The 13609-nt window shown below is 41.2% G+C and overlaps 1 protein-coding gene across 2 annotated transcripts in view; it reads left to right on the top strand.

The window, feature by feature from the left end:
* Window positions 1–13609, top strand: part of CSMD2 (CUB and Sushi multiple domains 2) — a 684323-nt gene that overhangs the window by 609254 nt on the left and 61460 nt on the right. For both annotated transcript variants that reach the window (XM_043878199.1, XM_043878200.1), the window contains exons 47-49: window positions 6009–6197; window positions 8601–8747; window positions 11675–11863. In XM_043878199.1, coding sequence (XP_043734134.1) covers window positions 6009–6197; window positions 8601–8747; window positions 11675–11863 — 525 coding nt within the window. The remainder of the gene's footprint in view (window positions 1–6008; window positions 6198–8600; window positions 8748–11674; window positions 11864–13609) is intronic.

Below are 13609 nucleotides of genomic sequence, written 5' to 3' on the forward strand. Positions count from 1 at the left end.
TACTGTGTGAAACATACGTTTTCATTTCTTCTAGGTATGTATCTAGGAGTAGAATTGCTGGGTCATATGATAACTGGTAACTCTATGTTTAAGCTTTTAAGGAACTGCCAGAGTATCCTCCACAGTGGCTGAACCATTTTCCATTCCCACCAGCAGCGTATAAGGGTTTCAATCTTTCCACGTCCTCTCTGTTATGATTATCTCTAATTACAGTTATCCTTGTGAGTGTAGTGGGTATCTCATTATTGTTTTGATTTGTGTATTCTGATGGCTAAGATGTTCAGCATTTTTTCATGTGCTTATTGTTCATTTGCATGAAGAAAAGTCTATTCAGATCCTTTGCCCATCTTTAATTGTTATTTATCTAATTATTGAATTGTAGGAGTTTTCATATATATTCTAGATACAAGTCCTTTATCAGATGTGTGATTTTTTAAAAATTTTCCCATTTTGTGGATTGTCTTTTTACTTTCTTGATGGTGTTCTTAGAAGCACAAAGGTTTTTAATTTTGATGATGTCCAGTTTATATATTTTTTCTTTTGGTGCTTGTACTTTTTGTGTCATATCTAAGACGCTATTGGCTAATCCAAGGTCAAGAAGATTTACATCTATGTTTTCCTCTAAGACTTTATAGTTTTAGCTCTAACATTTAGGACTTTATCTGTTTTGAGTTCATTTTTATATATAGTGTGAGATAGAAGTCCAGCTTCATTATTTTGCATATAGATTCTAATTGTCCTGGCGTCACTTGCTGGGAAGACTATTCTTTCCCCATTGAATTGTCTTGACCCCCTGTCAAAATCAACTGACTGTGAATTGGGGTTTTAAGAAAATTTTTATTGGAGTATAGTTGATCCACCATGCCATGCTAGCTCCAGGGACACAGCAAAGTAAATCAAAAGTTTTATTTCCTGATCCTCAATTCTCTTCTCTTGAATCTGTCATTCTGCAAGTACTGCACCGTCTTGATTACTGTAGCTTGGTCATACATTTTGAAATCAGAAAGTGTGAGTTCTTTCAAGACTATTTTGGATATTGTAAGTCTGCTGAATTACCTGAATTTTAAAATCAACTTGTCAATATCTACAAAGAAACGAACTAAGATTTTTATAGAGACTGAGTTGAATCCATGGGCCAATCTGGGTCTCACTGCCATCTTAACTGTATTGTCTTTCAGTCCCTTAACAGAGACAATTTTCCATTCATAACCACTTAATTGTACAACTTTCTTTTACCTTTTGACTTATTCTTCTCTTTTCTGCCTCAGACAATGCCTTTCCAATGAACCCCTAGTCTCCTCTGACAAAGATTATTCTGTTATTCTGTTATTCATTATTCTGTTATCTCGAAGGCTTGCTATGGCAACATAGAAAATTTGGTGAAATTCAAACCTAAAAAATCACAGTGTAATTATAGAATATCAAGGATAAAGAGAAAGCATTGTATTTAAATATATATTTATCTTTTCATGGAGAAAAGATAAATCAGACTCATAGCACTATTGAATCAACAATAATACCTATCAAAAGATAAAATGCAACAGGAAAAATAATTGTAAACTGAAATTATAAACCCAGCTAAATTATCAGTTGAGAGTGAGAATGAGTTAATGAAATCTTCAGACACAGAAGGACTAAGTTACTGCCCTACTAAAAGCTTAATTAAAGGATACACTTCAGTACATTACTCAATAACAAGCAATCCCCACATCTCAGTGGCTTAACACAACAAAAGTTTATATCTTCTTCAAACAATTTTCTGTAGTCCAAATAACTCTATAGAGCTGATAACTCCATGATCCAGGCTGCTTGAATTTTGAGCTGCTGTCTGAAAACTCGGCCCGCTCCTCCAACCGCCACTGCGGCAAAGGAAGACAGAAATGGACATTCACATACGGGCTTTTCACTTCCTCAGCCCCAGAGTGACGCACATTGTTCTACTCACATCTCATTGGCCAGAAATAGGCACATGGATGGAAAGTGAGGTTTTTTAATATGCTCAGGAAATAAAAGAAAATTTGATAGTATTAAACACCAGAAATATCTACCACATTTAGCAACTATCTGTTTAATTATTGAGTGGTAGGATTTATCTATATATTCTAAATACAAGTCCTTTATCAGATGTGTGATTTTCAAAATTATTTCCCATTTTGTGGATTGTTTTTTCACTTTCTTAATGGGGTTCTTGAAGCACAGAAGTTTTTAATTTTGATGATGTCCAATTTATACATTTTTTCTTTTGGTGTTCAGCAAGAAAATGAATTCAGGTAGAATGATTCAGATATAAAAATTAACAATAAACTAAGAAATCAGTGTTTCTGCATGGACTGCTTGCTGCAGTCCATGGGGTCACAAATAGTGAAACACGACTGAGCGACTGAACCACAACAAGAAATCAGTAAAATATAGTAGTAAATATGTTTATGTAGACTGTAGAAAATAAAAAATCGGAAGACAACTGGACAAATAAATTACACTGGAGAACCTACTTAGAAGAAAGAATAAAGGAGTTAAGGACCCTTTCTTGCTGAGGAAAATCATAAATATTGATTAACCATGTACATTATTAAAAATATATACATTTAAATACAACGTTTAAATTTATATATAGTTTTCTTAAATTATGTATGCCCACAGTATGTGTAAATTCTAAATCCATAACCAAAAATAATGAGAGTAAAGAAAATTTGATTAATCCAGTGCATGCATGCTCAGTCGTTCACTCATGTCCAGCTGTTTGCAGCCCTGTGGGCTGCAGCCATCCAGGCTCTTCTGTCCATGGGATTATGCCAGGCAAATACCAGAGTGGGTTGCCATTTCCTCCTCCAGGCGACCTTCCTGACCCAGGTATCGAACCTGCATCTCCTGTGGCTCCTGCATTGGTAGGCAGATTCTTTACCACTGAGCCACCTGGGAATCCCTATGGTTAATCCAATAGGAAACATTAAAGGAGAAATTTTTTTTTAATCATGGTAAACAAAAAATGCAAAATGAGATAGCAAAACTAACTGCAAATATTTGTGCAACCATGATAAATACAATTGAATCAAACTGCTAATTAAAGATCAGAGATTTTTAGATTGGTAAAAATTTTAAAGTCTAGTTATAGGCTTTCCATGAACTTAGAATTATTCATTTGCCTCTCTAGGGTATCACTCATCCCTCATCTGAAACGAAATATTAAAAAAAAAAAAATAGATAGCCAGTACTAACCTCTAAAATCTGGTGTAGCAAAACTAATCTTAGACAAAATAGAATTTAAGGCAGAAAGCATTAAAGGGAATAAAGAGGAATATTTTATGCTGATAACATAATTTATCAAGAATATGTGAGAGTCATAAACACCTAGGTACTTAACAATAGTATTGAAATATATAAAGGAAAAATTCATAGAATTACAGGGAGAAAGGGGCAAATTCGCAATTACAGTGGTAGACTTCAACATCTCTGTCAATGACCAAGAATAAGCGATTAACATATATTATTTGCATAATACAGTTATATTAATGAATTTTTGTTGCAAAACACCATGCCAGAGTAATTATTTATTTGCTACAAAAGTTGCACTTTAAATATAAATACCAGATAGATATGAAAAATGAAAGAAGAGAAAAAGATATGTCATAAAAATGGTAAACATAAGAAACATAAAGAAATTTCAAATAATACTGCAAGCAAGAAGTATTACCAAAAATAGAGATATATCAAAATGACAAATAGGCTAATTTCATTAAGAAAGATATATAAGTATATATGTAGATGATAAAGCAAATTGAACGTAAAAAATAAAGACAAGCTACGGAATAAGAGAAGATATTCACAGCATGTATATTTTTAAAAAGGCCTTGAACCTAGACCATGGAAAGAACGTTTACAACTGAGTAATAAGACAATCCAGTGAAAATATATACAAAAGACTTGAACAGACACTTTGTAAAATAAGATAATGAATGGCCAATAAATATATGAAAAGATGCTCAACATCATTAGTCACAAGGAAAATGCAAATTAAACCATAATGAAATATTACTGTGCGCCCACTAGAATAGCTTAAATTTAAGACTAACAATACGAAGCGTTAGCAAAAATGTGGAGCAATTAGAATTTTCATATATTGCTGGTTGAGATATAAAATCTTATGGTCACTTTAGAAAACTGATAGAAGTTTCTTCTAAAGATAAATGCCTCTACCCTGTCACCTGGCAGTTCTACTCCTAGTTATTTACTGAAGAGAAATGAAAACCCATATCCATAATAAGACTTTTATATTAATTTTGTAATAATCCAAAACTGGAAACAACCCCAATGTTCATTAGTAGAATAAATAAGCAAATTGTCCTATGATTGCTAGAGAGCAGTAAAAACAAAGGAAGTGGTGATACATAAATCAGCATGAGTCGACTCCTACAAAAATTACATTTAGCAAAAGAAACCAGACAAAAAAATAACACATATATGATTCTATTCGCATGAAGCTCTGGTACAAGCAAAACTCCTCTATGTTTATAGAAATAGCACCACTGATTCCCTGGAGCATTGGGGCGGATCATACTGTTTGCAAAGGGACATGAGAGAACTTTCCGAGGCAATGGAAATAATCTGTATTCTGATTGTGGTAGTGGTTACACAGGTGTATACATTTGCCTAAATGCAAATTGTGTACTTAAAATCTGTGCATTTTATTGTACGTAAATTATTTCTCTAAGATTCTGAATTTAGAAAGAAATTCATGGGACTTCCCTGGTGGTCCAGTGTCTAAGACTCCACACTCCCAATAAAGGGGCCCAGGTTCCATCCCTGATCAGGGAACCAGATCCCACATGCTAGGCTGTTTCCTTCTGTTCCTGGTATAATTATAGTCATCATTGCTAACAATTTATGGAGGCTATATGTTTCATGCTTTACATATATTATTTAGTTTAATACTATAATATATAGTATATTACAATATAATCTTAATGTATAATGAAATAACACAATATCATATAATGTATAGTATCATATAATATATAATTTTAATATATAATTATATAACATAACATATATATATATATATGACATTTGGTGTAATACAACAGCACTGTAAGGTGCAAGTTATCTTTCTGGGTTGGAAATGGAAAAGCATTTGCACAGAAAGGCAATAATTTGTTCAAGACCATGTAGGTAGTAAGTGATAGAGGTGGACTCTAAATCCAGGTGTTCAGTTCAGTCTCTCAGTCATGTCCGATTCTTTGTGACCCCATAGACCACAGCACACTAGGCCTCCCTGTCCATCACCAACTCCTGGAGTTTACTCAAACTCATGTCCATTGAGTCAGTGATGCCATCCAACCATCTCATCCTCTGTTGTCCCCTTCTCCTCCTGCCTTCAATCTTTCCCAGCATCAGGGTCTTTTCAAATGAGTCAGCTCTTCGCATCAGGTGGCCAAAGTATTGGTGTTTCAGCTTCAACATCAGTCCTTCTAATGAACACCCAGGACTGATTTCCTTTAGGATGGACTGGCTGGATCTCCTTGCAGTCCAAGGGATTCTCAAGAGTCTTCTCCAACACCACAGTTCAAAAGAATCAATTATTTGGTGCTCAGCTTTCTTTATAGTCCAACTCTCACATCCATACATGACTACTGGAAAACCATAGCCTTGACTAGATTCAAAATCCCATGTGCTTACCTCTGCCCTATACTCTACAAATCAAATCCAATTAACTCTTGGGTTTGAGGATACCTTAGTGTTGTCTGTATGTATGTATCATCCCCACATGTGAGTCAGCGAGTGATTCCAGCCAACGGGCCAAGCCTGAGTCTCAGCAGTGTCTGGCACTGACCCAGAATCGGAGACCAGCTCACCCACGGAGCAGTATAATGATGGGTGTCGGAATCTTGCTGATGTGCTCAAATGCCAGCTGGCTTTCCAGTGGTCGTCCTCTACACCAGGGACGAGCCATTGTGTTGGCACTTGTTCCACCTCCATCCCACATACCTGGTATTTCTCTTTCTTTCTCCAAGTGCACTGCCCAACGAATGAGCTTCTGACGGATTCCACAGGTGTGATCCTGAGTCAGAGCTACCCTGGCAGCTATCCCCAGTTCCAGACCTGCTCTTGGCTGGTGAGAGTGGAGCCTGAGTATAACATCTCCATCACAGTGGAATACTTTCTCAGTGAGAAGCAGTATGATGAGTTTGAGATCTTTGATGGTAAGTGAATTAAATCGTTCCCCGCTGCAGACAGTACCGACTGACTTTAAACCCTAGGAATCTATGACATGGCCTCCCGGTTAGGACTTTCCAGATGTTCCATGCAAGATCTTTCTCTACCACAGAAACTCCAGTACCATAGAAGTTGATGAGTTATATGATCCGAACAGTGGGGCTGCTGGTATTGCAGCCCGGATCTGCTATGACACCCTCCCTTAAATCCAGCCACCACGCAAAGCTGGCACCTTGAATGTTAGCCAGTAAATGGGTCATAGTGAAGAGTATGTAGCCTCCAAAACCCAGAGAGGTCTACCACACTCTGTGCTTCTTTCTTGGTGGTAGGAGGTTAAAGGTGCAATAACCTGCTCTTTAATTTGGAGGAAGTGTCTCAGCATGCCCTGGGCCATAGGACCCTAAAAAGTTCACCTGATTCTTTATAGAATTTCTCTCTCACCCTCTGGAGTACCTGTGTCTTTCAAAGGCATCTACACTGGTTGTTCTTTCTGGCGCATCAGATCCAGTTAATACAATGTCATCCATATAGTAAATCAATAAGCTATATACTGCAGGAAGCCCAGATGGTCCACATATCTTCCTACTCCATTATGACAGAGCAGGAGAATTAACATAGCTCTGGGGCAAGACATGGTTGTATACTCTTGTCTCTCTCATGTAAATGCAAATTGCTTACAATCCTTTCTGGTGGGTATAGAAAAGAATGCCTTGCTAGAGTAATACCTGCATTCCATATAACCAAGGCAATGATAATCTACTCTAATGAGGCTACTATGTCTGGCATAGCTACTGTAGTTGAGGCTTCCATGGGATTAAGTTTCGGAAACAAGACTCCATTTCTTACCAATCCTACCCCATATATACCCCTGCTGTAACAAAAGAGCCTTGAGAGTGCTTTGGGTTCCAGGTAGCAGCATCGAATTCACATGCTCTGTATACAGAAGTCTTCTAAATATCCAGACAGTCCCTTTGCTCCAATATTCGGTTATCTGAATTACTAGTGGTAGGTCTTTGGGGATAAAGACTTGGGGAATCACCACTATATACAGTTGGTGTTTGGCAAGGTCCTGTTTCATTAGGACCCAACCTCTCCTTCAGCCAAAGTGTTCTGGCTCAAGTCTCCAAATTATTCCAGTGATTGGAACTTTCTATGCCCTTTTGGTTATATGGTCATGATCTGTTTTGCTCATATGTTCATTTGTTTTTGGCAGTCCGTCTATCTTGCACTTAGGAACATCATGTTCTGTGATCCATCTCCATAGAGCCTATAGATAAGGCCCTCCTGGTTGCATCCCAACTTTGCTGCCCATTTTAGTAATTACCCTAGCCTTTCTTCTGACTATTCAGTGCTTCCACCTGGCCTCTGCATTTAGACTCCTCTCCTTCCCATCAATACTAGGAAGTCCAGCTCTGTGACAGCATCTCCTCCCATCGGCTTCTGCCTACAGAGGATAGCTATTACTCAGGTTGTTGATGATGCTGGCCCTCTCCCGCTCCACAGTGCATTTCTTATTGCTTTAGGAAATGATGTGTCCCCCAGATCCTTCTGAAGGTCACAGTCAGCTGGTGGGTGTTCTGGTCTAATACAGCAGACCTATCCCAGCATGCCATTTCTCTGAGCCATTTGACCCTTTCCTTCAGAGCTGTCACAGTAGTTCTGATGACTTTCCTATGTGTAATACGGTCCATTAGTTTTCCCACGCTCCCAAGAGCTGTCTCAGCAGCATATGAGAACTATCACTCAGGGTTCTTTCCAGGATAATAAATCCTGTGTTTTGCATTTTCCAGCTTTGTACTCTGCAGCCCTTGAATCGGCCCTCTTGGGATGAACTTCCAGGCATTTAAGGTGGAAAAAAAAAAAAAGAAGAGGGAGGCATTTCTGGAAGAGCCCTGGGAAGGAATATTGGGGAGCTGTGTTATTTATGACACTGAGACCTGATGTTTCCTCTAGCTTTATTGCTATATATTCATTCATAAATTTTGTTTTTCTGTCTGGCAGGCACTGAGCTGTTTTTTAATAGGCACAAGTAAGATGGTGAGGTAGAAAAAGTTCCCAAGTTGAAAACCAGCTCTTCCATTAACCAGCGTCTTGACCTTGGGCAGGTCCCAGGATAGCAAATAGATGTCATCTCACCTTCCAACCACGCTGCGTTGGTGGGGACTTCTTCGAGCCCTGCTTTAGGGCTCAGGAGGAAGATATCCTCGCACGAGGCCTGTGGACGTGAGAGACGAGTGGACAGACCAATGATGGTGCTGAGTTACTGTCCCAAATCTTCACGTTTTCACTTGAGGAGGGGGAAATGGAAGGCGGTTACACTTAAGGTGTCAAGGTTAGTATCTGTGATAACCGCAATAGTCTGTGATCCCGTGTCCGCCGTCTTCCCGCAGGGCCCTCGGGACAGAGTCCTCTGCTGAAAGCCCTCAGTGGGAATTACTCGGCTCCCCTGGTTGTCACCAGCTCGAGCAACTCCGTCTACCTGCGCTGGTCGTCTGACCATGCCTACAACCGGAAGGGCTTTAAGATTCGGTATTCAGGTGAGTGAAACATAAGCACTAGTGGGAAGGGCCACAGCCCCTGAGCCCCTTAAGTTTCTCAGCCAAAACAATAAGCCATGGCCCACATTCTCGACTGTGGTGCAGCTTCTCCATGAGCCCGGAGACCAGCAGCCCTTCTCCTCCTCTGAGTCTCTCTCACCTATAGGTGCAGATTATCCTTGACATCCCACCTCCCCTCTCTATATACCTCCCCACTTTTAACCTCTTCCTTCTTGCTGCTCATACTGCCAACCTGTGTGTTTTAGATAAGCTTATTGTATATGAGCTGATAATGCGTATAGCTGGTCCTGTCCCTTACGCTTGAAATGTTAATAAAAGCCCCTTAAAACTGAAAAATCCTAAAGACGTGGGTCTCCAACTGGCAGATAGACAAGCAGCAAACAGTGGGCTGTATTCCCAGTCCAGGAGTCTCTCTTCTGCTCTGCGAGCCACGTCTCATAGGCAGAGTCAGACGGAGGGCCACGCCAGCTAACTATCTGCCAGGACACAAAACTATCCTTAGAAAGATAATGAGACAGAGAAAATCAAGATGAACTGCCATCTGGGGATTACTGTCTATCATTGGAAAGAAAACTTGAAAGACTGCTTGCTGCCCATGTTGCAGGGTAAGTGGATCCATCAAACTGCTGGCCGGCTCTGTGAGCTTGGGAGCAGAAATGAATTATGTAAGACCACAGTCAGTTCCAGCAGGAGCCGGTCCTCTCAGCACTCTTTCCCTGGCTGCATTTGGCCTGCAAGAAAGTGAAAGTCGCTCAGTTGTGTCCAACTCTTTGCGACCCTGTGGACTGTAGCCCATCAGGCTCCTCTGTCCATGGGATTCTCCAGGCAAGAATACTGGAGTAGGTTGCCATGCCCTCTTCCTCCAGGGGATCTTCCCCACCCAGGGATCAAACCTGGGTCTGCCACATTGCAGGTAGATTCTTTACCGCCTGAGCCATCAGGGAAGCTGCATTTGGCCTATGTTCCAAACAAATGTTGGGCAAATTTTCAAAGAATATTGATTAGGAGGGATGTCAAAACATAGCCTGAGTTGCCTCTTGTTGCCTCAGTCCTTCTCTTTGCACGGGCTACCCACTTGGAAGACCAGCCTAAACTTAGCTGGTCTAGCTTTATTGCTATATGAAGCTAGAAGTCTTCAGAAACTCTTGAGTAGGGATGGCTCCAGGCAAGGGCCAGCCAGGAAAGCTGAGGGGAGCCTGGGAAGAAGAGGAGCTTTACTTTCTCAGAGTCCATTTCCTCTGCAAAGTAGACCCCAAATTCCTTTCCCCACACATACACACAAGAGGGAGGGTGGCTTCATGCCCTTCAGCTAGTTGGGTTGCATCACCCACTAGTTGAATGATTATTAAACAAGTCGCTTAGCCTTTTCAGGTCTCAGTTCTTGGTGGAAAAGAAATCTTAAGCTACTGTCAGGGAGATTCAGGCTGATTTCCTAGCAGCTACTAACACAAAAGAGAAATAAAGCAATTTAGTAGCATTTCACTGTGCCGATTGCTACACTCTGAACTAGAAGTCATTAAGGAGTTGCCCTTGGCTTGATGTTTTTAAAGATTAATCACATGTTTGTGGGTAATGAGTCACTTATGATACATATGCCACTGCAGAAAGTGAATTAATTACATGGTGAAACAATGAGTCCTTAATGGAAACACAGAAGAATCTTGTAATTTGCCCATGCCTCTATCCCTGTGACTAAGTATATTTTATAACTGAGATTCTTGTTCGTGACTGAGGTAGACTTGTAGATACTGCATAAACAGGACACAGGTGGCAAAGCAGAAGCAAGGAAGGGTGTCTGCCTTGGAAGGGGAGGTTTGAGAACATCAGTTTCTCCAGCAGAGGGATGTAATCACATAAGAGGCCAGAGGACCACACTGGGGGGCGGATACAGGAAGGGTCCTAGCATCTACGTCCTGACTTATCCCGTGCCAGGGATGCTGAGAGCAGATGAACGGGCTTGCTCTTTGTGCTCCTTTGGTCAGCCCTCTTTCCTGGCCTCACAGAACTTCCCCCTGGGGATCCCTGGCAGAGGTTTGTATTGCAAGGTCTCTGAGGCTGGGCTTTTTGTCTGTTCTCTTCACTGTCGTATTCCCAGCACTTAGAATAGCACCTGGCATATAGGAGACACTTGATGTCTGTCTGTTGGATAAATGAATGAAATAAATTGAAATTGTATGTCAAGAGGAAATGAGGACTGTGGGTTTCACGTCCTGGATTGCCACAACTCCCTCTCCCCCTCCACCCGCCTCCACAAAAGAAAGCAGGACCATTTACTGAGCACAGAGTGCCCTGCGCCAGGCTGGGGGCTTTACAGACACGATCCCGTTTAAATAATCCCAAAACCTATGTGGAAGGCATTGCCAGTCCCAATGTTCAGGTGAGGAAAGTGGAGCTGAAAGAGCCTGAGAGATTTGTCTCACGTCACAGACCTGTGGAGAGTTGGGAAGTGGAACTCAGGCGCAGCCCTGACTCCAGAGGCCTCAGCCCTGCAGTCACATCTTTCTGACACCAACCACATCAGATTGTTTTCTGTGTCTCTTTGGGAGCTCGCAGGATTTGAGAGCCTGAACTGAGCTGCACAACCTGTGCTGCCTCCAGACCCAAAGGTGACCCAGTGCTTCATACAACTGTTTCTTTTTTCCTTTCTTCTCTTGGCATTCCTTTCCTTTCCTCCCTTTCTTTTCCTTCTCTTCCCTTCTCTTTTCCTTTCTTTTCTTTTCATTTCTTTGGCTTTCCAAAATGTATTGACTGCTTTTCCGTATCAGCTTCCTAACTAGCAGTGGACCTGGCGGTGGTGAAGATGGGAAAGAGGGGGAGAAGCAAGGCGGGGCGTAGGGGAGCCTGCATGAAGGACCACCTCCGTCTTCCCTCTGCGCGTGGCCCCTGACCCTCATCTTGTCATGCAGCTCCCTACTGCAGCCTGCCCAGGGCTCCCCTCCATGGCTTCCTTCTGGGCCAGACCAGCACCCAGCCCGGAGGCTCCATCCACTTTGGCTGCAATGCCGGCTACCGCTTGGTGGGACACAGCATGGCCATTTGTACCCGGCACCCCCAGGGCTACCACCTGTGGAGTGAGGCCATTCCTCTCTGTCAAGGTAAGAAGCTGGTAGGGAAGAGGTGACGTGGGGCTTGGGTCCTACCCACAGCTTGGGCTTGTCCCAGCACCAGTCACTTCCAAATGTGGAATTACTCATGGATGATTAATTCATTCCTTCAGCAAGCATGTATTGAGGATCCATAATATCTGAAGCCCTAGAGATACACACATGTGTGAAACAAAGCCTCGGTGTTTTCAGAGCAGAGAAGGAGATGGATTGTTGTTGTGCAGTTGATTTGTCATGTCCTCTTTGTGACCCCATGGACTATAGCATGCCAGGCTTCCCTGTCCTTCACTCTTTCCTGGGGTTTTCTCAGATTCATGTCCAGTGAGTCTGTGATGCCATCTAACCATCTCATCCTCTGTTGCCCCCTTCTCTTCTTGCCTTCAATCTTTCCCAGCATCAGGGTCTTTTCTAACGAGTCGGCTCTTTGCATCAGGTGGCCAGAGTATTGGAGCTTCAGCTTCAGCATCCATCCTTCCAATGAATATTCAGGGTTGATTTCCTTAAGGAGATAGATATGTAGCACAGAAATGCAAGGAGGATGGAAGTGCAGTATCAGGAGTGCAAACAGGGCTGGGGGAGCCCAGGGCTAAGAGGGGACCTACCTGCTCCTCGACAGCTAGGCAATTCCCACAAGAGGGGTCACTTGGGCTCATAGAACAAGAGAAGTCAAGAACCAGACATTGGCAAGGAAAGCTTTCTAGGCAACAGCAAGAGCATTTGCAAAACCACAGACAACGAGAGAGATCACAAAATAAGCCACACAACTGATGGTGCCTGAAGGATCATGTTAGGCAGCAGAAGACGAGGGGCCAGGGGAAGCAGAATGAACAGTGACCATCACCTACGAAACATCAGTGATCAAGCACCTGATACATACCAGGCAGTTTATATGCATTGCTTTTGGTCACTTGCGGGATTTTTTTTTCTTAAAGTAATATACATTCAGACTAGAAATCTGAAGAAGAAAAAAAACTATAGATCATGCAAAAGAAAAGCCTAAAAGACCTATAACCCCATCAATTGAAATTACCACTGTTAACATTTCCTTTGGCCTTTCACATATTATTGATAAAAATGGCATTAGTGGTGTACAAAGCTCTTCATATTTTGTTAGCATCTATTACATTATTGAATACACTTTGTTATCAATGTTTGCAATGATCTATAGCACTGTAGAAAAACTCAACTTGATCAAGTATCATCCTATTGTTGGTCATTTGAACTTCCATATTTTTTGCTGCTATACGGTGATGCTGTTTAAATCTTTATAATTCCATCCTGGGGACATCCATATTTATCTCTTTAAAATAAATTCCCAGAAATTAGATTATTGAATCATACCTATATAAAGTCTACAGCTTTTGATGCTCATTGCTATCCAGAAAGTTTTTCTTCACTTATAATTCCACTGTGGCATGTTGTCTCTCCTCCCACATTCTCAGTATTATGTACTGTATTATAAAAAAGAAAGAAAAAAAAAATTTACCAGTCACCTTCATGGTCCCATCACTTCATGGTAAATAGATGGGGGAAAAGTGGAAGTAGTGACATATTTTATTTTCCTGGGCTCCAAAATCACTGCAGACAGTGATTGCAACCATGAAATTAAAAAATTCTTGCTCCTTGGAAGGAAAGCTATGACAAACATAGATAGCATACGTTTGTCTCTGATTTTTTCCAAAAAACTTTACCAACAAAGGTCTGTAGAGTCAAAGCTCTGGTTTATCAAAGTACTCA

The sequence above is a fragment of the Cervus elaphus genome, chromosome 20 (assembly GCF_910594005.1).
Source record: "Cervus elaphus chromosome 20, mCerEla1.1, whole genome shotgun sequence".
Taxonomy (NCBI): domain Eukaryota; kingdom Metazoa; phylum Chordata; class Mammalia; order Artiodactyla; family Cervidae; genus Cervus; species Cervus elaphus.